This window comes from Pogoniulus pusillus, chromosome 19, assembly GCF_015220805.1.
Source record: "Pogoniulus pusillus isolate bPogPus1 chromosome 19, bPogPus1.pri, whole genome shotgun sequence".
NCBI classification, from domain to species: domain Eukaryota; kingdom Metazoa; phylum Chordata; class Aves; order Piciformes; family Lybiidae; genus Pogoniulus; species Pogoniulus pusillus.
In genome coordinates this window covers 12,401,053-12,427,290 of record NC_087282.1, presented here as the reverse complement: position 1 = coordinate 12,427,290, position 26,238 = coordinate 12,401,053, and the positions used below count along the sequence as shown (strand labels likewise).

The following is a 26,238-nucleotide window of genomic DNA, read 5'->3' as shown; positions in this document are numbered from 1 at the left end:
TGGGACCTTGAAGGGAGTCACCAGGCAGAGGTTCTAGAAGACAGAGCAGTGTCCCAAAGAAAATCAGCATGTTTTTGGAGCCCTGACTGAAAGCCTGCAGCTTCAGGAGGCTTTGGACTGCGGGCTGCTGAGGCAGCTGCACTGTGCACCCAGAGTTGAGCACAGCAGGCATGTGGATCTGAGCAGACAGCAGCAGCAGCAGCACTCGACCGCCTCATGCAGATCTGCAGAACAGTGCCACGTGTCGCAGCCACAGCAGGCAAGGAGCAGGGCATGCAGTCAGAACTGGAAAAAGATCCTGGCCCTACTTCAGAGGCTCTGCTGCCAGCTCCAAGAGCCACAGCTCCACGGCACAACTGCAGGGTGCAAAGGAAGCACACATTCCCCACACCACCCTGGGCTGTGGGCACCCCCAGCTTGTGGCAGGCAGCTGCAGGACACCTGCCTTGCTGGCTAGAGCTTCATAGCATGCAAAGCTTGCCCCAAACCTGGCTGAACTGTCCTCAGCCACCCCAACTTCCTCACCCAGCCTGTACAGAGCCACAAGGGATCACCACCCACTCTTGCAACTACATGCTGCACACTACAGAGATGACCTGGACTCCCCACCAGCCTATACAGGGCACATTATATAAGCTATACAGCAGGCAGCTCCTTTCACACCACCCCCAATTCCCTGCTTAATCCCAAAATCCCAGCAGCCCCACAGCTGCCTGCACCAGAGCCACTCAGCTCAAATGCTCAGTGTCAAGCAAGAGTTACCCACAGCCAAACTTCTGACCTACTTCTGTGTTGTGTTTCTCCTGCCTGCTCCTGCCCTCAGTCCCCAATTAAATCTGTGTGAGATTTCCTCAATTATCCTCTTCCTGCTAATAGATGTGGAAAGAGGATGCCATAACAATGTATTCCCCTGGCAGCGATTCCAAATACATCTCAGTATTGATGTTGAAGAGTGCAGGATGCAGGAATGTTTTAATTAAACATAAATGCATAGAAACCAAGCAGTTCCCTTAAGACAGCTGATTTTTCGCTGTCACCACAATACTTAACCTCTCAGCCATGCAGTCAGAATCCTTGTGCTCTCTTTTAATTGACAGGCTGGAAAAAAAAAATCAGCACTCATCTCCCCTTTCTATGTGTTCATGCTCATGCTGGGATGTGGTCAGCTCTTCTGGAATGCAGCAACACACAGCTGGCATAACCTAAACACAGGAATCATGTCTGGAAAACACTCTAGTTTGGAAGCAGCAAAGCATCTGAATCACAGAATTGTTTCAGTTGGAGAAGACCTCCAAGATTGAGTCCAACTGTCAACCTAAGACCACCACGGCCACTAAACCATGTCCACAACTTTCTTGAGCATGTCCACGGATGGTGACTTCACCACCACCCTGGGCAGCCTGTTCCAACAACTGACCACTCTTGGAAGAAAGAAGTTGTTCCTAATATTTGACTTAAACCTCTCCTGGTACAGCTTGAAGCTGTTACCTCTTGTCCTGTTGTTAGTTCCTCTGGAGAAGGGGACAACACTATCCACACTCTAACCTCCTTTTAGGTAGCTGTAGAGAGCAGTGAGGCCTCCTCTCAGCCTCCTCTTCTTCAGCCTAAGGAGGCCTTAATCCAATGGAAATTCCATCTGTAGACCTGCAAGCTGCATCTTCATACTTGAGCTCCTGCTTTATCCTCTCTAGCCCAAGCTGTATCTCAAGCCAGAAACTCTACAGGATCTCCTACCAGCAAGATAAACTGCAATGAAACACAGCACTGCAAAGGGATCTCAGTGGAGTGATCCTACAGGAGTTAGGAAAAAAGGTTATTTAAAGCCTGCTGGAGAGTAACCTGCAGCATATTAGAGAAAGCTGGACCATATCCCTGCTGCAAACATCCAGTAAACTTAACAGGCAGTGGGTCCATGAACACACAGTAAATAGCTAGTAGAGTGATCTCCAAATTATTTAGGGTCCTGCAGTGATGGATGAAATCAAAACAGATGAAGACTTAAGCCAAGGTAGCAAAGGAAACATCTCTGTAAGGAGATCTGAAACCATCTCCCCCAGTACGGAACCACCAAGCTAAGCATCACACAAGACTGCAGAATCTGTGCTAGAAAGTAATAGGGAGAGGAAGAAAGGGAATGTTTTTAAACCACTTTCCAGTATTTTTTCATCTTCTGGATGTTAAAAGTGGACACCTCTGGGAGCAGAGTGCCACCTCCCAAGACCCCACTCCCCTTTTTGTCTAAATTAGTGATCCTTTTCCTACCAAAATTAGGAGCAGCAACACTCATCTCCTCTCTGGAAAACCCACTTTCCCCAAACACCTCCTGAGAGGCTCTAACCAAAAAGCTGCAGCCTTCCCTCTCACCTCCCCCCTCTCCCCTGGCTGTTTGCTGTGTGTACACCAAAGGCCATCATTTCCACCTTAATGCACATGGACTGAAGCTATTTTTGGCCAGGAGTGACGTGGCTTTGTTTGCATAACTGAGTGTCCCACCTCATGATCTGCCGCTCTAATAGTTTGCAAAATAATAGCTGGAAAATGCCTGATTCCCCAGAAAGTGCCTGTAAAGTTCACTCTCATTTATCTCAAGGCCAAAAAAAAAAAACCAAAAAGGAGGGAAAAACAAAGTCTTTCTGCAGAAGTACTTATAAAGTGCTTCAGTAAGATACAAATCCCAGCTGGGATGCAGGGGCTGAATTCTACTCTGCTCTGGGGGAAAAAGTGTCAGGTCCTGGTGTGAGCTAGAGCAGAGCTGACTCTGTTCAGGATGGGACTTCCCAGCTCAGGCTCTGCTCAGTGAGGCACTTTCTGAAGTTCAAGGCAGGTTTGCACAGCCAGAGGCTGCTTCTAGCAGGAAGCTGATGGGGAGAGCTCCTGCCAAGGGCTGGGCTGCAGAAAGCCTCTGCACACCAAGGGCACTGCCACATCTTCTGCCCCTTATTGGGGGGCACGAAGGCAGACGTGGCACCTGCAAAAAGTGGACAAGAGAGGTGACTCTCAACTGCCCAACAAGGGATTTCATGCCATGGATGACATCTTCAGGAGACAGCTGGGAGATCACTAGGGTCAAGCATCCCAGGAAGACTGTCCCTTCGGCTTCCCATCCCAATCCCTGTGTTCCTGAATCCAGTTTCAGAATCCAATTCCTGGAGCTGGTTCCCATCTGCTGTGGAGTTCAGTCTGAGATTTGTCCAGTGGCTGTCCCCCACATCAGTGGTGCCAACAGTGATGCCATTGCCATCAGGGGTTGGGGTCCATGCTGCTTTGTCTCTTTCCCATTTCATGGGATTGTTCTTCTTTCAATCCCAGCTGGTTTCATTTCTTTCCCATCCCCCAGTAGTCTCTCTGCCTTCTTCTCTTTCTTTTCCCTTTGGGAAACGGAGAGGTTCATGGGGAGCCTCTGGCACTCATCTGGTGGCCAGCCCAGGCCGGATCCTTGACAAGGAGTCTCAAAGCAGGAAAGACAAAATGAACCTCGCACAGGAAGACAACCATTTTGCACAGTGGAGTTTCAATCACTCCAACCAGATCCTCTGCAGACATGATTTGTAACAGCTCACATCAACCCAAAATATCATCTACAGGAAACACAAACTTATCACTGATGGCTAAAAACAAAAGGCAGAGCTCAAAATAGCAGCATTTCAGATGAGGCAAAGATGTCTGCTGGACTCTTCTCAACTGTCAAATCCAAGCTGTAAGCACAGATCTCTCTTGAGGGATATTTGATACTTGTCCAGTGTTAAAAATAAAAGTGAGATATCTAAGAAGAGGAAGACGTGGCCCTAATAAAGAATGTGGGGAAGTAAGTCATGTGTAAAAAAGATCCAACCACAGTTTTATTTCTTGTCCAGTCCTTGGCTACTGGCAGAAGACAAACAAAATTTCAGCTCTGGAGCCACTCTGTCACTGCAAACTGCTGCAGGGGTGGGACTGTGTCCAGTTCTGGGGCCCTCAATTCAAGAGAGATGTTGAGGTGCTGGAACATGTCCAGAGAAGGGCAACAAAGCTGGTGAGGGGCCTAGAACACAAACTCTATGAGGAGAGGCTGAGGGAGCTGGGGGTGTGCAGCCTGGAGAAGTGGAGGCTCAGGGGTGACCTCATTGCTGTCTACAACTACCTGAAGGGAGGCTGTAGCCAGGTGGGGTTGGTCTCTTCTCCCAGGCAACCAGCAATAGAACAAGGGGACACAGTCTCAATTGTGCTGGGGTAGGTCTAGGCTGGATGTTAGGAGGAAGTTCTTGCCAGAGAGAGTGATTGGCATTGGAATGGGCTGCCCAGGGAGGTGGTGGAGGCACCGTCCCTGGAGATCTTCAAGAAGAGACTGGATGAGGCACTTGGTGCCATAGCCTAGTTGACTGGATAGGGCTGGGAGATAGGTTGGACTGGATGATCTTGGAGGTCTCTTCCAACCTGGTCGATTCTATGACTGTATGTTCTCCTACCTTGACCAGCTGACTGAGTCGGGAGAACTGGCCATTTTTGGTTCAACACAGTCTTGTTTTGGAAGCACCAGTGCTTCAGGTTCTTACTTCACACCCAGCCAAACCTTTGCCACCTGGGATTTCACACTTGGGCACGGTAAGTGCTCAGTTTACACTTGAGACAACTTCCTCCACTGCCTTCCTCCCTCAGCCATCACCCTTACCCACCTCTGCACCCAGCATTAAAAGGGCTTGTGCCACTTCATTGCACATATTTATTGCCTCCAGAGAAGTCACATAGATAGATGGGTAACCCAAGACCACAAGCTGGTCAATCCCTTAGAAAGCCCAGCTGCAGTAAAGGGCAAGGGCAGTCTCCAGGACTTCAAGGGGCCATCAGAAAGTTTGAGACAGACTTTTGAGCAGGGCCTGTTGTGACAGGACAAGGGGTGATGGTTTGAACTGAAAGAGGGAGATTGGTACTGGACAGAATGGAGAATTGTTTGACCATGAGGGTGGTGAGAATCTGGCCCAGGTTGCCCAGAGAGGTGGTAGCTGCCCCATCCCTGAAACCATTGCAGGTCAGGTTGTTTTGGGCTTTGAACAACCTGCTCTAATTGCAGATGTCCCTGCTGACTGCAGGGGAGTTGGACTGGATGACCTCTTAAGGTCCCTTCAGCCCAAACCACTCTATGCTTAACCATTTCATGAAGTTGCTGAGGAGCTGAAAACCTCACAATGTAAAGCCCAGGTCTGTCATACTGCAGACAGTGGAGATCTCCCAGAGGTCCTTCAACCAGCAGCAGCTCACACAATGAACGTCTGGGAGTCACCACTCAGAAGACAAAGGCAATTGCACAAGACAGCCTCTGTCAGCACTGTCCTGTGCAACTCCAGGAACAGACATCACTGCCAAGCAACCTAAGTGCATCACTGCTACAGTGAAGTCCTGAAACTCTTTAATTGACCTTTTTTTCCCTCTTTGCTTTCCCACTTCCTAGAAGATATGACCTTACTGCAGCCTATTTAAGTGCCCATAAGACAGCTGCACTGAGGCAGCTCTGTCACTACCTGGCACCATGCTGCTCACTATTCAGCTCAGTCCCTTCTCCAGCATTATGTTGATGTTGATCTGACATATCCACTTCCACATTTAAACATCTCAGAGGCACCATGTACCTCTACAGCATAGCAAGTCCCCTTCACAAGACAGTCACGCATCACTGCCTCACTGCGGTGGGACCTGCTTGTTTCTCCAGGTGAGGCTCAACTCACCTAGGATTTGGAAGCACGTCAAGAGAGACAGTGAGCTGAAGAGTACCTGTCATACAAAGGGCAGCAGTGGAGTTACTTCTGCTCATAGCTAAGTAAGTTCTTGTGTGAGGAGTAAAGTGGAATCATTCAGTACTGACTCATCTCTACCGGAGCAATCTGCTTCTCGGGCATCCCCATCTGTGGTTTATGGCAGGTTTATTCTGGTTTGCACTAATATTTTTTGCTTCCTTTTCTCTCACTTCCCAAATCAGCATCACTGGGGAGAAACCCTGTGTTGCATCCCACAACATGACACAGCAGCAGACTAGCAGAACTGCACGACATGACACTTTGGTAGCATGTAAATTTGCAGGACAGTGCATCTGGACCTGGGAAGCAACTGGTGCTCAAGCTCAACAGGAGTTAAACTGCTGAGGGCAGGAGTGGTTCACAGCAGCAGTCAAAGACCCCTCCAAAGGTGGTCTCCCAATGGCCACAGGCTCTGCGCTGTGTTCTTGACAAGGGGGCAGTTTCTTTGATGCCAGCTCATGGAGGTTCAGGATCCTCACCTCAAAGGATACTGCAACAATGCTGCTGCTGCTGCTGCAGAGTCTTCTTCAGCACTGGGATGGCAAACGGCATCTAATGCTGGTAACAACAGCGCTGCAAGCAGCTGATGCTCCAGCTTCCTCCCAGCTACACGGAGTGCAACTGCTGACCCTGTCACACCAGGCAGAGCCAACATGAAATGTCTATTCTTGTTCAGATAAGATTGATCTCTCAAGGCTCTTAGACAACAGGATAATGTATTTCTCTAGGTATTAGAGACTGAAAGAGATTTATTAGAGGAATTATTCTCTATATTCTGTGCAGTCCATTAAGAGATGAAGTTTTCTTTGAGCTCACTGCAGGCCACATGATTTCACTAATACAATAACCCAGTTCCCTTTGCAGCTTCTCAGCCTGATAGTTTTCTACTCCTCATTCTCCAAGCAGAGTCTTGTGTTAACATGCAAAGTTTAATTCAGGTATGAAAACCACTGTAGTTCTGTAGGACAAAACTCAGGATGAAATTAGACCCTTTATTCCTACCTGTGGTATCTAAACCAAACTTCAACATCTTGATTTCATAACAAAGAGCACTTTCCCTACAAGCCTCAGACACCTACAAAAAGAGAGCACCTTCCCCACAAGCCAGGGCCACTTTCCACTAGCCCAGGTTGTTCAAAGCCTCATCCACAACTCCCTGAGCAGCCTGTTACCATCTCACCACCCTCATTGTAAAGAATTCCTTCCTACTCTCCAGTCTAAATCTACCTTACATAAGCATCATCAGATTAGAAGAGGCGAGAAAAAGGTGCAGAGGGGATGGTCCAGTGCATCAACAGAAATAAATGAAGAGCTTTGAAGACATGATGATATTGCACTCAGGAGTAGACAGTCCCCCGACCTCCACACTGCAGCCTGAGGGGAATTTCCCTTGGCCATGTCAATAGGATGATAGAGTGAAGTGCTCCAGATCCCATCTCAGAGTGCAGGGAGCCACATGCACCCCTTTCATCCCTCAATGAGTTTCTGGGTGCATGCATCCAGACAGCAACCATCAGCTTCAGCAGCACTTTTGCATGGAAGATGCAACCTCAGATTCACACCTTGGCAGCTACAGAAGAGATTTTGAAGCTATGACCTGTGCTTTTGCCTTTCCCTCCCAAATTTAGCTCATTTTCAGCTAAATACTGGTGACACTGCAGTGGCCTTGAATCACAAACGCAGCCAGAGCTCAGGAAGCACTACAAAAGCATTTCTTCCAATATTTACTCAGAGATTTTTCATGCTACACCTACCACGGACTTCAGCTTATTGAGAACATAGTGCACTGGGGAAGGGCAAACCACACGGAGCACAGGCTGCTGCCAAGCAAAATGTCATTAAGGTTTTAGCAACGCAACACAAAGTGAGCTTCCATTAGAGCTGCTTTTGCACAATCCATGGCCCAGAGTGGAGCACAGAGACATGGCTGAGTAACGAGCTGGAGCAGAGCAATCAAGGTAGAACTACTGAGCAACAAGGAGAAAGATCTATTCCAAGCTAATGTTTAAGATGATGACAGGGAGCTGAATTCAAACTCCAGAAGAGGTGATATTGTACAGCCACTGTCAGACATGCATTTAACACCACGTAGGATGTAGTAGCCACTAGCTGCAGCTGCCCACAAAACACCCCAAGGCCCACTGGGACTATAAAGACCATCACAAGAGGAAGCTGAGACTTCTAAGACATGCCTGCATGTAACCCTGGAACAGCTGAGCTTCAAATCTTTTCTGTGCTACCCAGAACAAAACCCCACAACTCCAAGTTTTGATCATTTCAAGCTTCTCCTTCCTGTAAGGATTCACACTCACTCAACCCCTGCTGTCTCCAGGTATGGTAGAGAAACTACAGAATCCCAGATTAGTGGTGTTTGGAAGTGACCTCTGAGTATCATCCAGTACAACCTCCCTACTAAAGCAGAGACACCCACAGCAACTTGCCCAAGATCACAATATGCAGAGTGAGTTTGGAACTTCTCTAGACCCCAGAACCTCTCCGAGCAGCCTGCTCCAGGGCTCCATTACCCACATAGCAATTAATTTTCTCTTCCTGTTCAGGTGGAACCTCCTGGGTTTGTTTGTGTCCACTGCCCACTGTCCCTGGGCTCCACTGAGAAGAGCCTGGTCCCATCCTCTTGCCCCGCATCCTTCAGTTCCTGCTGAGCATTGAGAAGATTACCTCTCAGGCTGCTCTTCTCCACACTAAACAGCCCTCATGGCCACGAGGGAACATTACTGGCTTGCAGTAAACATGTTGTCTGCCAATACTCTCAGGTCCTTCTCCACAGAGATGCTTTCCAGCAGGACAACCCTTCACCTATACTGATGCAGAAAGTTGTTTTTTCCTTCCAGGTGCAGAACTCTATACTTGCCCTTGTCAAACTTCATGAGGTTCAGTAGCACTGTCACACTGCTGGTTTAATGCCAAAGTGCTCCAGCTTTATGTCCCTCCAGCATTGTTCTGTGCAGCACTACAGCACTCCTCACATTATTTCTAAACAAGACAAAACAGCCAAAGCATGGTGAGCTGCTAAGTGCTGCTCACTTCTGCTACTCAGCATCCTGAAGTGTATTTTGCACTAATATTCATCACACTCCCTGAAAAGCAAGTTCAAAGCATGACCCATTCATGCAAAATGGATGCAAATGGGTTTAAGGATAACCTGGAGCCCACAAGAGACTAAACACATTCATTCAATGTTCTCTGCTCTGACCAGTTCATAAACTAAATCACATTGGATACACCAGACTTTAGATGCTTAAGAGGCTGCAAACTCCACTAACTCAGAGCTCCTTGCTGAGCACACTTCACCCAGGCAGATGGGACAACATAACAGCATCAGAGAGTTATGAAGTTCTGAGGCAGGCCATCAGGGTCTGTCAGCATGGACTGAATTGCTTTTCCTCCTTGAATGAGCAAGTCAATTTTTGTTTATTTATTTTTAGCAATGCTGCACAGGCAGAGCTCCTCAGAACTTGCTAAAAAAAAAAAGCAGCAGCTACAAAAGCCTAGGACTGGCTTCACAGAGGAAAGCACTGGAAGAGGTTCTCCACCCACTCTGCTCTGCCCTAGGGAGGCCATAGCTGGATCCAGTCCTGGGCTCCCCAGATCAAGAGAGTCAGGGAACTACTGCTGAGAGTCCAGTGGAGGCTGCAAAGACGCTGAGGGGCTGAAGTATCTCTGTGAGGTGCAAAGGCTGAGAGCCCTGTGGCTGTTGAGCCTGGAGAAGAGCAGCCTGAGAGGGGCCCCGAGCAATGCTCATCAAGAGTCAAAGGGTGGGGGCAAGTGGATGGGGATAGACTCTTTTCAGTAGTGGCCAACGACAGGACAAGGGGCAACAGGCACAAACTAGAACACAGCTCCACCTGAGCAATGGAATAACCTATATAAAGATTTCAGAGCACTGAGTAGTGTGATAGGTTTAGATAGAGAACAAAGCCCCCAGAAATATCCAGATGGGACCTACCCTGTCAGCAGAAGTACTGAAGGCTTAAAATGAGCGCAGAGAGATCCGAAGAGGATGCATTTCCCCGGCAGCCCTCCATATGTGTGGATAAACCCCTCGTAACCAGCACACTGCTATTTAAACTAATTAAGCAGCAGGAAAGCCACGGGACTCTGCTTTTCCATCAGCCTGTTCACATGGACAGGACTGAAAACTGCTGATTACACTCTGCTCACGTAGCTGAATGCAGCAATCCCCCATCCCTTCCACACTCCTGGCCTCCCCCAAGTAGCAAAGCAAGAGAAACAGAGTGCAGGACACATTTCAAACAGGGAAAGAGAAAGAAAAAAACAGCCCCACTCAACAAAATGCTCACTCAGCATTATGCTAGAGGCTAAAAATAGAAAGCAGGAGAGCTGGTGCTGAATATCAAGCAGCATTCCCTGTTCAATGCAGCACAGTTTGAGCAAGAGAGAATCCAAATCAACTTTCTCTTTGCTCTCTTCTCTCGGAGGCTGCACGTTGTCTGCATTTCCTATTCCTCATCAACATGCCTGAAGGGAATTAGCTCTGGGAAGCTGTGGACTTGCAGATCCACCACCATTGCAATGGCAACCCCCCACCAGCCTCTGAAAATAGCTCACGACTTGGAGAGGAGCAAGGACAGGCTGGGCTGGTGGTTGTCTGGTGAATATTCAGCACCTCTGCACAGCAGTCTGCCTATTATTTGTATGGGGGCTGTCAAAGATGCTGGCTCCATTGCAAAGTTTCCATTCTAGCTAATTATGGGCTTCCTCCAGCATAGAAATTTGGGCTTAAGTGCCTTGTATACACAGGACAGGAAGTGGGGAAAGCAGCACAAAACAGCAAGGTTTGCAGATCTCTGCTAAATGAAAGGCTTAACAATTAAACCTCTAGTCACAGGTAAGATGGAGAGAACCAGCACACACACACACCCACATCTGGAGAGGATGGTTCTGTTGTTAAGATGGGCTTAATCTCCTGGAATACATCCCCACAGCAGAGCTGAGACAACTTTGACAGTTAAGGAGATTCAAGAAGTCCCTTCATAAATAGCAACAGAGGCCAGTGGTTTGGGTCAGAATGAAGCCAGCCCAGGATGTGTACGTTCTCCTGTGCTTCTACCATCCACACCATAAAACACTTTGCAGGTCACAACTCATTTCTCCCCTTGTCCATTGCCCTATGGATCAGGATCTGCCTGAGAGTAAACTGTGGAGGCATGATAGATGCTGAGGGCACTTTCAGTCTACTCTCTGGCATTACAGATGCCTACAGTTTGGGGCACCACAAGCTGCTCCCATAAAAACCCAAGGCTCCAAGTGACCTAAGTCCTAAACCAAAATGCACATAAACTGTTTCAATGCAGTTTTCTCCAGATTGAAAACTATGCTCCTGAAAAACAAATAAATAAATACTGGAAGCTTTTGAAAGCCAATTCAGTTTGACTCTGTAGTTTTTCCCTTGCTTCAAAATTACACGACAAAGAAATCAATCAATACATGGCTCTACAGGTAGCACCTCCTCCAGTGCTTCAGTTCCTTATTCCCACCTACAAAGTGGGACTAATAAACATTACCTACTCCTGAGAATATGTCTGAAGCTTGTGCCCAGCCCTGTGGACACTCTTTAGTACACTTTGGGCATGGCTGAGAGGAGCAGAGCCATAAGCAGTTAAGTAAAATACAGGACTGTGCCGAGAATTACAAAGCTCTTTTTCAACAAAAACAATTCTAAGACCATCAAGTCCAACTGTCTCTAACTCTGCCAACTCTGGTGCTAAATCATGTCCTTCAGCACCACATCTCTGCAATTTTTAAACAACTCCAGGGATGGAGACTCAGCCTGGGCAGCCTGTTCCAGTGTTTGAGAACCATTTCAGTCTCACCTGGCTCCAGCTCCCTTTCAGGGAGTTGCAGAGCCAAGTGGCCTCCCCCAAGCCTCCTTTTCTCCAAGCTAAACAAACCCAGTTCCCTCTGCTGCTCCTCACAAGACCTATGCTTTAGACTCTTCATCAACTTCACTGTCCTTCTCTGGACCTGCTCCAGCACCTCAGGGTCCTTCTTGGAGTGAGGGCCCAAATAACTTGAACACAGTACTCGTGCTGTGGCCTCAGCAGTGCTAAGCACCAAAGGAAGTGCATCACATGCACTCCTAAGATGATTATGAGATGGAGCACAGGTGCAGACACTTTGCTTTCTCTCCTTTCCTCCTACCACGACTTACTGCTGCCACTGCAATTTGTCATCCCTGCTGTCTGGAGACAAGGATTAAGATGCAGCCAACTGTGAAACTACTGGACAGTGGTACCAGATGTGACAAGCAGTGGTGTTGAGGAGGGGGATTCTCCCACCTTAGGCTTTGGATCAGGACTTAATGCAGACTTCTGTGTCAGCAGGAAGTTAAGAGATGCCATTTTTAAGTCACACATAACAACTCTATCCAAAAGGAAGGGGAATAGCTTTTGTCAAAAACCTGGGTATGACACAAAGCATAAGAAGCCTCCAAGGGTTCACAAGGTGCTCATCCACCTTTTCACATGACATGTAGTGACACCAATTCTCTTTCTGTACAACTGCCCTATTTCTGCAAGGCAAATATGGCACCAACACCATTAAGACAACCTCAATTCTTTTTTAGTCCACTCTTGCTGTCTCTCTCTCAAAGAATCACAGATGCATTGGGTTGGAAGGAACCCTCTAAAGCCACCTTTTCCAACCACCATACAGACAAGCAGGGGCATCTTCAATTAGATCACACTGCTCAGGGCCCCATCAAGTTTGACTTTGAATATGTCCAGGATGGGGCCTTGACTATCTCCGAGACTCCACCATACTCATTCAAGATGGAATTCAGGCACAACTGCAGAAGCCTGGCCTTTAGTTTGGGAGTATAAATCCCTCATTTCCATGTTAACTCTGCCACCTGACTGGCATCAGCTGTGAATGAACAAGGGATACCCAAGCCCACAAATCTTACCCCAAATTTATAAATCTTGCCAAAGGAGAATTGCCTTTCTGGCAAAGAGCTGATTTACAGATCCATAGATCTTCACTCAGATTAGAGCAGAGGCAACAGATGAACTTTCCAGCACCACTGTTGTGAGGCACGTTTATATATCCTCCTCCAGCAGCACTTAACACGGTCCCTCTGATTTATAAAGCCCAGCAGAAGTTTCACACCTGCCTGTTGGCTGTAATTCAGTCTAAACAAGCTGCCCAACAGCAGCTCCAAACAAGTCTGAGAGCATCTTGATCAGCACCCAAAACCTATTCTCTGTCCCAGTGATGCACACACATCTCTGAGTGAAGTGTCACACGTAGATCTCCACATTTATGAGAAGCTTGTTTCCCTCTCCAGTTCTGCATCCTTCCTAGATAACACCACTGGAGAAGCAAAAGTTTCTTATCTAATCCTTCCCAAACTTGAGCAGTGTATTTGGTTTGCTGAAGCTTCAATCTTCCACCACCTTCATAAGGGTGTTCCAATGTCAGGCTCAGTTTGCAACAACAGAATCACTCTGACTAGAAGACACCTCCAAGGTGATCAAATCCAACCTGGCACTGCCAGCTCCAGCAGGTCTGGTTCTACTGAGATCACCCAGGACACCATCCTGTTTCTCACGCACTCACTAGCAATACTGTATCAAAACAGAACAGCACCTTCAAAGAAGCACAGAATGGGTTGGAAGTGACCCTCAGAGGTCACATTGTCCAACCCCACCTTGCAGTGAGCAGGGACATCTCCAACCAGAGCAGGTTGCTCAGGGACCCATAAAGTTGGCCTCATATGTCTCCAGGGATGGAGCCTCAGCCACATCTCTGGGCGACCTGTTCCAGCGTATCACTACCCTCATTGTGAAGAGCTTTATTCTTTATGTCTCACCTTCATGTCCATGCAGGGTCTGAAGAATAGCTACAGAGGCTGAACATTTCTATCTTCTCTTAAGAAATAAAGGAAGTGTTTGATTAAGGTAGACCAAACAGCTTCATGCATCCAGCACCAGATCCCTGAACATGGGTATGGTTTCTGTAACTAATGCACCTAAAGTAGGGCTTGTGCACTGCACAACACAACCCTTCAGAGCTGCAGTGGCAGCTCTGCTCTTGCCTGCTTTTATTCTGGCCCCGAGGACAAAAAGCTCTCCTGGATTTGGTTCATTTTCTCTTCCAACAGCTTGGATGTGCAGCATAACCAAATAGCCTTCCTGAGCTGGGAGAAGCAGTCTGTGTATGAAGCAAGACAAGGCCCAAAGGGAAGGAAGAGAAAAGGAAGGGCTGAACTCCTTTACTGTCCCCTGGATTCTGAGCCCACAAAAAACGAGGACAGAAAACAGAAGTGATGCAAGACAACTTTACAGAAAGTCACAAGTGACCGAAACACCTCTGGTCCATCCCTGCACGTGTCCCCTGGGAGCCAACACAACACCCAACACAGGCAGGCTGGAGAAGATAGCCTCACTTACTGCTTCTGCAGTGGAGAGACGGAGGCCATATCCACCATGGAAATCCCCTTTCAGGAGGACAGTTTATCAGGTACCAGAGGGGAAACCAATACAATAAAGGATTGGTAAGGAAGGACAGTAACAAGAAGGAAAAGAGCCCAAGACACAATCACAGAAAACCAGTCCCACTCTGTTGATTTCCAGCAGGGAAATTCCTGGCTCCCAGATCATCCTTGTTTATCTGTTCCAGAAGAACGACATGGGCTAAACCTCTTCTGCCCTATTCACTAGAAAACTCTCCTTATGTCACCTGAGTTGCCAGGTGGAAAATTTTCTGGGTTTCAGACAACCCAGAGTCTTAAATGTTGGGTATCAGTGAAACCAGACTCACAAAACAAGACCATGGAACAACCATGGTCTTCATATTCCAAATGTTCAGCACAGCAGAGATGAAAAGCAACCCTCTACTCAAGCAGGGAAATATATTCGATAAGTGGTACCATTTTTGCCATCTTCTCTTAATTTTTCCCAGAGAAAGCCATGGAAAAACATCCCCAGGTCCAGAGCAGCTTTCACTTCCCCTTCTAGAAGCATCTCTTACAAAAAACTCCTAGTAAATTGTGCCTATATGAGCAGAACACTTTGGGAAAACATTGGTGAGATGAATTTGTCACTAGTAACAGTACCAAACCCCACATAGTTAAAACCAGAACCAAACACAGTTAAAAAGGGAAGAAAAATTAAACTAAAATCATCAAATTTACAGGCAATCTGATACTTCACAGCTCCTTCCAACTGAAAAGAACACTCAGCTAAAGAAGCAGGAGGCCCAGTACCTCTGTTAGACCATAAAGCTTTTGAAATACATGGAAGGGGAAATAATCCTTGGAGGGGGGGGATAGGATAACACATTTATTTTACTGCTACAAGATAAATAACAACAAAAAACCCACCTGTGGCTGAAGCAACCACAGATTCAGGAAGCTGTTAGCAAAGCACACTGTTAGTTTCTGAGGCTAAACATGCAGAGGCATATTCCCAGCACCTCCTTACCCTACTGATCTGTAGCTTCTCAGCTCCAGGCTTGAAGAGGTTCCATCGACGGCCGCCGTTGCGGCAGTTCCCGCGGACCTTCAGGGTCTTTGAAGCCTGCTCGTTCTCAGCTGCCAGGAGAAAATCCACAGGAGGAAAAAAAAAAGCAGAGAGGAATGACAAAAGATAAATGCTGTGCTTTAGCTCAGGCTGGGGGCGGAGGCTGTTCTTTGAAATGAAAGAAACAAAATTGTTTGCAAGAGACTCATTCAACCTCCTCTTTAGAGAAAGGGAGCAGAAAGTATATTGAGGTGCTTTATTCGGTGCTCTTGGGATACAAGAGAAGCTGCGAGGCTTGGATACTACAAAAACAAGGGCACCAACTAAGAGCCAAGAGCCAAATTCAGAGGTGGTGCAAGCGGTAGGGTCAGACAGGCTGGGTGTGAAGCCCAAATGCTCTCCTAGGAGCAGCAGCCAGCACAAACCAGCACTCAAAGTGCAACAGCTCCCTGGGTCGGAGCTGCTACCAGCACCTCAGCAGCTTGGCCCTGCAGAAATGCCAGCTTCAGTCACTGGGTCCACAGGAGAGGAAACAGCTCCTTCAATTCAGGCAGAAAATAAAAACTGGGAAAGTCCACAAAAGCTGGGCTTGCAAAGTATCTGGGCTACTTCTCAGCCTATCAGGCCAGTCCCTCACAGATGTAATTCTGCTTGAAGCAAGCTACAGCATTTGCACCAAAGCTCAGCCTGGCCTTACAGATGGTGCAGAGCCCAGCACAGAACAGCTTGTGAAGAAGAGGCAAATGGTGGAGGAGGGCTGCTGGCTGGCAACTCACCTTTCAAAATCAAGCACTGCTTTGCTAATCCACCCAAATTTTCACCTCCCCACCTTAGCCCTCTCTTTTAGGGGGCAAAGATGTCATTCTGTGTGAGGTCAGGGTGCTGTCCCCCCAGCTTTGGCAAGGTCAGGCTGTCGTCAATTCCTCCCCTGAACTCCTCATGTCCCCTACCCTGGAGTGATAGCCGCTGGGAGGAAGGCACAGAACTCAGCACCACTCGTGTCCCTGCAGCAGCTGCCAGTACAGGCTCCTCTCAGACACACGTGGTCGAGCAGCACACATGTACGTGTCTGTGTACGTACACACACACCCACGGGTGTCCCCAGCCCCTGCAGCCTGGCTCACGGGGAAAGGCAGCCACAGAGAGCAGCCAGACTCTGCATTTCATCCCTCAGAGATGTGCAATGTTGGTGTTCTTTTACCTGATGTCCCTCTAACCCCAACAAAGGCTGTGTCAGTCCAGAGGGGCATTTTAGTATGCGAAAGGGACCTAGAGGAAGGCTGGGGTTGTAGTGACAGGATGAAAGGCAACGGTTTGGAACTGGAGCAGGGTAGATTTAGGTTGGACATAAGGAGGAAGTTCTTCACAATGAGAGTGGTGAGATACAAGAACAGGTTGCCCAGGAACGTGGCTGAGACCCTGTCCCCGAAGGCATTCAAGATTAGACTCGATGTGGCCCCGGGCAGCCTGACCTAGCTGGAGACGTCCCTGCTCACTGCATAGGAGTTGGACAAGACGCCCTTTAAGGGTCCTTTCTAACCTGATGCTGTCTGTGAAATCAGATAACAAAGGGTGAATAGTTGCAGGCTTCACGACAGTGGAGATCCTCACCCCAAACTCCTGAGCTTCAGCTCAACTTTACCTTCCAGCAGCAAAACCCACGCACAGCTCCACGCTCCTTGCCCCTAAATCAAATCGTTGGGGCCTCTGTGGTGCCCAGAGAGCGCAGCACCAGAGCGCTGGGCCCCTGCTGCAGCCGTGGCACGGCTGGGTGGGCAGCAAGCCCGGGTTTCTCGCAGCGTTGCTGGGAGAGAGATTGCAGCAGCCCCGCTTCCCCAGCACTGCTGACGCAGGCGGCCGCCGGTATTTTTAGCCGCACGCGTTTCGGTTTCTAGACTGAGGGAGAAGGGAGCTGCAGCGCCAGCGAGAGGCTGCTACCAGGCTCCAGAGGCAACGTGCCCACGTAGTAGCACTTGGCAGCAACGTGCCAACGCAGCGCTGCTCACACTCAGAGCCGAGTGTGTGCTGCTCCCACACGTGCTAGGAACCGCAGCACCCTCGCAGAAGAGGCAGCAGTTAAAGATGTAGCTACTCTGCCTTGCTCCTTCCTTGCTCTTCAGAAGCCCGATGTGCTGTCCACCATCCATGATCTGCTCAGATCACAGAATGATAGAACTGTTAAGGCTGGAAGATACTTTCGAGATCACCAAGACCAGCTGCTCACCTACAGCTCACAATCTCACTACTAGTGCTAAGCTACTGCCACTAAACAACACCCCTCAGCTGGTTTAAATGCCACCAGGGACGGTGACTCCATCACCTCTCTGGACAGCCTGTTCCAATGCCTGAAAACCCCTGCTGTGTAGAATCTTTCCCCTAACCTAAACCTCCCTTGGCTCAACTTGAGGCCATTTCCTCTTGTCCTGCACTTCTTGCATGCGAGAAGTGACTAACTCACATCTGGCTTTAACCTCCTTTAAGGCAGTTATAGAGGGCAATGAGGTCTCCCCTCAGCCTCCTCATGTTCTGACACATTTTTGCCTACAAACTGTTTCCCAGATGACAAGTGGACAGATCTCCAGTACACAAGCCTGCCGCTTCTCAGCAGCTGGAGAAGAAATTGAGCCATTGATCAGCCTCATCTGATAAATCACCTTCAGAGAGCAAAAAGAATGGATCTGCTAAATGCAGAGTAAGCAGAGCTTTTGCCCCCCTGTCCTCCCCAGTGATGCCAACACACATTGGCACCACTCCCAAACCTACTTGTTGATAAATCACAGGATTCCTGGTGGTAGCTGTAGCTCTTCAGGAAATCACTTCTTGACTCTGATTATCAATCTTTTTAATTAGAGCTTCCAAAAAAGATGATGTCATATATTCACCATCAAGCTATTCACCTGCCAAAACCAGACTCTTCCAGCAAATACATTCTGCAGTGCTTTCTCCAGCATCATTTTAAGCAGGATAAAGTCAGAAGGTAGCTCATCATCTTTGGCTCATGCAGTTCTGTTCTTGACCAGGAAGAGAACTCAAGCACAGGAGGAAAAAAAAAAAAAAGCCCTCACTCCTTGCTGTGTTTCCAAACAAGCATCAGACCGGAGCTGGGATATCACCCTCACCACCTCCAAATAGCAGCTACTCACCACAGAGACTGGTGAGAGGACAGAAAACCATGAAGGAGCTGCTAAAAGAATACTCAGAAGGTCACAGATTCATAGAACAGTTTGGGTTGGAAGGGACCTAAGAGATTGTCCAGTCCCATTCCTCCAGCCATGGGCAGGGACACCTTCCCACTAGAAGACCACGTTCAATCTGGTCTGGGGCAACTGGTTCCAGAGTCTCCCCACCCTCACTATAAAGAATTCATTCCTACTATCCAGTCTAGATCTGCCCTCCTCAAGCTTCATTCCCTCTTGTCCTTTCAGTGCAAGCCCTTGTAAAAAGTCCCTTTCCAGCTTTCTCATAGGCTCCCTTTGGGTACTGGAAGGCTGCTATAAGGTCTCCCCAGAGCCTCCTCTGCTGAACAGCTTTTCCACCTTCCGTGCCTGTTCATCTTCTCATAATCAAATAGTGGGGACTGCATTCAGAGACATTAAAGAGTAAACAGCCTGATTTCATAACTGTGCAGCTCACAAAAGGGAACTCCTTCACATGTGGCTCTCAGAGCTCCCTCACCTGGCTCCATGGTTGTACTAAGCATGGATACAAGCCACATTCCCAACTTTTCAACCCACACGGTACTGGCTTGAGCTGCAGCACAGGCAAGACCAAAAAGAACAAACCCAGAGGAGAAACAGCCCAAAGGTACTCACCGCGTCTCTTGAGCAAGTGCTGCATGCGCCCTCCCACCTGGTCCAGCCCCATTGGGGTGCTCTGGGAGAGGGGCTCGGAGCGACATCTCTCCACGAGGACTTTGAAGGGTGCTGCTTGTGGGGAGGGCTGAGGATGTGACATTGGCTGGCAAGAGAAGGGGCAGAGTTTTACTGTCAGGTGTCAAACCTCGGATAAAGCCTTCACGGAACACAGCGACATGCAGCATTGTCAAGACACTCCAACATACCTTTGACCTCTCACTGAAGCTGCACTGGATCCCACTTTTTTGACTGAAAGGCTAAGACTTGTTGGTTTTGGCATTGGAGAAGCCAAACTCCCACCACAGGGGGCTCAAATCCTGAACACAGCTCACGATGCTTAAGCCCAACAACTTCCAGTACCACTTAGCCTCCAAGATGCTTCAGAGAGTGACATGGGATGAACAGGTCTGCTTTCTGCACAGCATTTTGTCTGCTCCATACCACAGTGCCCAAGCAATGGATCAGGCTAAGTCTGAGGATGGTGACCAGGGTCAGCTAGATTTCAGATCATTTCACATATTCATGGAAATGAAGCAGGTCTGTGGTAAAACAGGTGAGTCAGTTTTACAGACCAAGGTCAGACAAAGCTGTGGTAGCTGGCACCATGGTGGTGAGGCAGGACCAAGGTCCAGACAGGAAATCAGGCCCTAAGCTGGTGTCAAGGCCAGCAAAGTCCTGGCCAAAGGCACAGCTGTAGATGACCCTGATGCCATCACTCCTCCCACATTGCTCAAAGAAGGACCAAGCACCCAAGGCAGAGATTAAACAGGCTGCTGCCAGGAACATGGCTGAAGTGTGGAAAGCCCAGGGGAGACTCCTAAGGGTAAGAACAACTAGTGCACTCAAAGCACAGTGAACTGGACAGCTAGGAGGGCTGCATCAATGGGCACTTCTGAACTGAACTAGGAGATGCATCCTTTGGTGGCCTACAGGAAACTGGTTACAACTAGCAGTCACCACTGGTCTTCATGTATGGTCACAATCAAGAGACACCAGTACGACCTGGAAAATGGAACTAGAGGATTTTTCAGGGAGATGTCCAGCACTTGACAGTCACTGAGGAGAACAAGAGACTTACAATGGTGAGGTTTAGGAGGACAACCCAAGCGGGTGCTCACCCAGCAGTGCCCACAGTAGGAGGAAAAGAAAAGTTAGAAGCGCTTAGAATAAAGCTGGGATACCCAGCAAGAGCAACTCCTGCAAAACTCAGCAGTCTTCCTGGTAAGAAGATCCACATAGAAGCAAATTAAATTAGCAACAGGATGTCATTTTCCTCACTCCTAAAAACCTTAACAAAACACTCCCTTCCAGGTATTTCCAGGGGTCATACAAGGTCTTTTCCAGTTTCATAACTGGACGGTCTATGAAGAGGACAGGAGGTGAATGAACACAAGAGCAGCTGGGCTGCTGGAGTCATCGGGAGGGTACAGGGAGCCTGCTGGGCAGAGAAAGGACTCTCCATGTGCACACAGACCTGACACACTTTGCAACTGCAAAAGAACATCTGTGGAAAGGTTGGTGCTGGTCTCTTCTCACAGCTAAACAGTGACAGAACAAGAGGGAATGGCCTCAAGCTGCAACTGGGTAGGTTTAAACTAGATAGGATGAATTTTTTTTTCACAGAAAGTGGTCAGGCATTGGAATGAGCTGCCCAGGGAGGTGGTGGAGTCACCAACCTTGGATGTGTTTGAAAATCATTTGGGATGTGGTGCTTGGGGATATGGTTTAGGGTGAACCTTGTAGAGCATGGATATCGGTTTGAATTGGTGATCCTAAGAGTCTTTTCCAACCTGAATGTTTTTGCGATTCTGTGATCTTAAAAGCTGAGTCTTGCATGACTGAGCTGCTAATGAAGGGCACTGAGCTTCCTGCAACCCAGTACCTGTAAAGTCAAGTTTCTCTAAGCAAAGATGCTTTTCTTTCCAGATACCTTCCTATATCTTCTCCTGGTGTGACTGGACTGGGGAGATGTACATAGCTGCTTGCAGGTGCCTCACCTCACTCTGCAACAACTCCACCAAGGACATCAGCTTCAGATCGTTCTTTAGCATTGTTACCCTTGGGATTTTTTCTAGCTTCTTTCCCAGAAGTATTGAGGCCTAGCTTGTTATGTGGCATGAAACAGGGGATACTTATGTGCAGCAACACCTAAACAGAGGCTGAAGCCAGGAGGGAGTTGGCCTTTTTCCCCAAAGAAAAGCAACAGGACAAGAGGAAACAGCCTCAAGTTGCACCAGGGGAGGTTTAGACTGGATATGAGAAACAATCTCCTTCCCAAAAAGTTTGTCAAGGCCTGGAACAAGTTGTGTAGGGCAGTGGTGTAGTTCCTATCCCTGGAGGGATTTCAGAGCCATGGAGGTGTGATGCCGAGGGACAGGGTTCAGGAATCTTCTCAATGCTGATCAAGAGCTAAAGGATGGGTGGCAAGACAATGAGGCCATGTTCTTCTTGGTGGTACCCAGGAACAGGACAAGAGGCAACGGGCACAAACCTGACATTGTAATCCTGGCCAAGCTGCTGTGGGTGATTCTGCTTTAGCATGGGGGCTGGACTGGAAGATCCCCAGAGATCCCTTCCAACCCCATGATGCTGGGATTCTGTCACTCATGCAGCGACACTTTGCAGAATGAAAGCTTCTTTCTATAAATCACCATCCCAACTACTTCTTTTCGTTTTATCCTCTGTGACATGACCCCATGGAAGCCTCATGTGTAATCTTGAAGTCAAGAAATCAACAGAAATACCAGTTTACAAAGGTCAGGAGAACAAAACAGGAGGTGCTGCTCACTGGGAGGCTTCTAGCTTCAATTAGAGCAGACTTGTAATATTTCCACAGCCCAACTACTAACTGGGTGCCCCATATGGTTTGGTCTACCTGCCCTGGAGGCTCCAGCAGCCCCAGTTTTCACTGACAGGCCATTGTCTTTATTTACAGATGAAGAACGAAGCAGACAGGCTATAATTACCCCAAAAGCACAGCGGGATGAATTAAGGCTTCATCTCCCAGTCCCTGCTCCCAGCACCATGCCCAGTGACCCAGTATGCTTCTCTTGACTGGGTAACAGCTGGGAGGAGGTAAACCCCAAAGCAAACCTTCCACTCAGAGGAGATTTGGCCACATAATCCCTTCAGCACACCAGCCAGCAATGCCCACAGGTCCCCATCCACATCACTACACAGCACCAAGGACGGCAGGAGGTGGACTGTTGTAACTTTGAGGGTGAGAACTAGATAAGCACAAGATCCAACAAGTACTTTAAGAAGCCATGTGCAAATCTGAGTTATCTGTGTTTTCAGTGCTGTTACAGAGACACACAAGGCCCATCAGCTTTGCAAACTCCACCTGCCTTCCCCTGACAATCCTAAATATATGCTTCCTAAAAAAAACCCTACCCTACTCTAGTTAGCACTAAATATAAGCTTTAATTCAAGATATTGCTAGCACCTCGTGGCTATTAAAAACAGAAAAATCTGAACAGCTTGGAGATAGGCTGGAGAGGTTTTGTCTCCTCTAAAAATAAGATGATTGTCAGACAGAGCTATATTAAAAGCCATAAATACACAGAATCCTCATTCTGCAACTAAGTGGAAGCTTGCTGCAGAGCGCAGCGTAAGTGCTCTGTTGGCAACAGCAGGATTTAGAAAGGAAAGTGCTATTTCTGCATTTGGAAAGACTACAAAGTCTTTTGTAAGCACAACTCCCAGCCGTAGGCTGAGACACAGTTTACTGCCAGTAACCAGGAGATGGAGCAAGCTCTGAAGATCAGCTCTCAGAAATATCCATTTCCCTGTCAGAATCACGCCACAGAGTGGGGAAGGCGAAAGACAAATCACCTCAGCAGTCCCATTTCTGCAGCTTCTCCCTAAATGTTCTGTAGCAGAGAGCCAACAAAACACTCTCAAGCTTAAGTCATTAGGAGAAGTTGCTGTACATCACTGGAAATTTCTCCTCAAACACAGAAAAAGAAAGTAGTTTTATCATCCCCTCCTGAACAGACACTGGCAGCTGCTGCACTGAAGTGCAACTCCAAAGCTGTAGGAGGATCTGAGATATGCCCCAGTTATCAGAGAGCAAATCTACAAACATCCTCTGGCATGTGCAGGCTCAGGCAAATCAGTAATCCTGTGCTTCCAGTCAGACCCACCACACAGGGAGAGGCACTGCTTTTCCCACACAGCATGCAGCTACTGCACAGAAATCACAGCACCTCATGACACCATGAGAGCTCTGATCCTGCACCATCAGCAGGAACCATTCACATTCCTGCTCTATAGCATGGAGTGTCTTGATGGTACCGGGACAGATCTGATTCTGAGCACAAGACTCAGAACAAACTCGATGGACGCTGGAGTATAACACCTCATGAAGATGGTGTAGAGTCTAGAGCACAGCTCTGGTGAGGAGAAGTAGATGAAACAACTAGAGTTGTCTACAGTGGAGAAATAGGAGGTTCATGGGAGACCTTCTCACTCTCAGCAAGCTTCTGAAAGAAGGTTGGAGCCAGATGGAGGTTGGTCTCTTCTACCAAGGAAGAAGTGACAGGACAAGAGGAAATGGCCTCAAGTTATGCCAGGGGAGGTTTAGGTTGGACATAAGGAACAATTTCTTCCCCAAAAGGGTTGCCAAGCCCTGGCCCAGGCTGCCCAGAACAGTGGTGGAGTCCCCATCCTCAGAGGGGTTTCAAAGCCATGGAAATTAGGTGTTCAGGGACTTGGCTTAGTGGTGATCTCACTGTGCTGTGTTAATGGCTCTGCTTAATCTTAAAGTCTTTCCCAAACCAATCCTCTGATTCTGTGATCTGCAGCCACCTGCTGTGACACTGACAAGAGAGTTTGATCCTACAGCCCCTCACAGGGCTCTGAACCCAAACTGTCTGGGAAACCTGGGGCATCTTTGGAGCCTGGCAACTCATCCTACAAGACAGATACCTCTAGCCCAAGTTGACAAACCTATGGAAATCACTTCCACACTTGTAAGCAGCATTCCCCCAGAAAACAGCTTCACAAAACAAAGTGGTGCCTAGGTGCAGCCACAACAGCCAGCAGCAAACTGGAGAGAACATTCAAAATCCTAGCAATTATTTTTTTAGAGGTGTTTTCTGTTCCATTCAAATAAATTCTTATTTCATAAGGAAGCCAGCAGAGGGCATAGAAAGCCCACAGTGAAAACTCCCTGCTCCTCATTGCAAGAGTGACACAAACCAAAATGCTCTGCAGTGGATCCTAAATCTTCTAACTAATGCCTGAAATCTGAAGTGAGATGGATATTTTGCAGCCTTTCCTCATCTCCTTCCCAAAGGAGATATCAAATCGCCCAACAGCTCTGTCCAAGGCACACAGGGTGGTTTGACACCACAATGGAAATGTCAGAAAGTAGTTAACATGTTAGCAAAGCTTCCTTCTACCCAAACATCACCACAAGCTACTGAAAGTGGTCAAAAACAACTTCTGGGGCTGTGTCTGACTCCCAGCAGCAGCAGCAGGATGCTGCGGGGTTGGAAGAGGTAGGATGAAGATAATTGACTTCAGTTGGAACACGAAAAATGGAAACTTTCATCATTGGTGAGGGCCTTAAAAGGTCCAAAATTCAGTAAAACCTCCATGTCATCTCTCGGTTGTTTCTCCTACCACAGAACCCGAGCATGGTGAGGGCTGAAAGAGACCTCACATAGTCTAAACCCCTTGCTAAAGCAGGGTCACCCACAGCAGCTTGCCTGGGATCACCATGACCAGGAGGGTTTGGGATGTCTCCAGACAAGGAGACTCTACAATCTCTCTGGGCAGCCTGCTCCAGGATTCCAGCACACTCACAACAAAGATTTTTCTCCTCCTGCTCAGGTGGAACTTCCTGGGTTCCACTTTGTGCCCGTTGTCCCTTGTCCTGTCACTGAGCACCACTGACAAGGGTCTGGCCCCATCCTCTTGCCCTCCATCCTTTATCTCTTGCTGAGCATTGCTCAGATCCCCTCTCAGGGTGCTCTTCTCGAGGCTCAGCAGCCTCAGGGCTCTCAGCCTTTGCTCCTCACAGAGATGTTGCAATCCCACACTTGACAGACACCTATCTCTCCAATTAAGGAAGGCACTTTCAGTCCCCGGTTGCAGCTGTGCGAGTGGTGAATCAGTCATTCATTTCCCACCAACAATCTAATTTGACCTTTACTGTTCTATCAGTTCTTCCAAGTGTTTTTATCTGCAGTGTTTCAGAAGTTCCCAGAACAAATGAGAATTTGGGGTGAGGTCAGAAAGCAACTAGGCAGGAGCACAGCTTGAGAAGTGGTTTTTGACTTTTCTGCAGCTGCACTTCCTATTAAATGCTGCTGCAATGCTCTTTCCTTTGGAACATTAGGACCAAATCCTACTGGGCTACTACTTGCCCATAACTTCACTTAGCTCCTTCCCAAAGACATCAAAATTTGAAAAGGCAAGACTAGGAAAGCACAAAACAGGGGCACAAATTGCAGGAGAGCAGAGCCAAACTGATTTGCTTGTGCTGCCAGGCCCAGTGTACAAATCCCCTAAATCCCACTCCAGCTTGCTTTGGGCTACACCAGCCTCAACCTCTTAAACTATCTCCCAGGGGGTTTGGGCAGGAGCCTCAATGAGAACCAGCACTTTTGTGCTTTTCATAGAATCATTTTGGTTGAAAATTACCTTTAAAATCATCAAGTCCAAGCATATCCTAACTCTACCTAAAGTATGGTGCTGAGGGATGTGATTTAGCACCAGATTTCTGCCCCTTTTTAAAGACCTTCAGGGATGAGGATTCAACCGTCCCCCCTGGGGACCCTATTCTAGTCTTTGAGAACCCTTTCAGTGAAAAAGTTCCTTCTAATAACCCAACCTAAACTGCTGCTAGGGCAACTTGAGACCATTTCCTCTCATCCTGTCCCTTTTGCCTTGGAAGAAACCAAACCCCACACCTATCTCTAATCTCCTTTCATGGAGTTGTAGAGAGCCAGGTCTCCCTTAGCCTCCCTTCTCCAAGTTAACCCCAGTTCCCTCAACTGCTCCTCAGAAAACTTTACCTCTAGACACTCTGTCTGCCACATTGCCCTCCTTCTGCACCCTCTCTGGGACCTCAATGTCTTTTCTTCAGTGAGCATTTGCTTGAGC

At 48.1% G+C, this 26,238-nt stretch overlaps 1 protein-coding gene across 5 annotated transcripts in view; it reads right to left on the bottom strand.

The window, feature by feature from the left end:
• ARHGEF9 (Cdc42 guanine nucleotide exchange factor 9) overlaps positions 1-26,238 on the bottom strand; it is a 252,705-nt gene that overhangs the window by 190,776 nt on the left and 35,691 nt on the right. For 4 of the 5 annotated variants that reach the window (XM_064159330.1, XM_064159331.1, XM_064159329.1 and 1 more), the window contains exons 2-3: positions 19,084-19,228; positions 15,233-15,342 (exon numbers count right to left, since the gene is read on the bottom strand). In XM_064159330.1, coding sequence (XP_064015400.1) covers positions 15,233-15,342; positions 19,084-19,228 — 255 coding nt within the window. Of the gene's footprint in view, positions 1-14,200; positions 14,248-15,232; positions 15,343-19,083; positions 19,229-26,238 lie in introns of all 5 variants that reach the window. The other variant, XM_064159332.1, reaches the window with a different exon arrangement.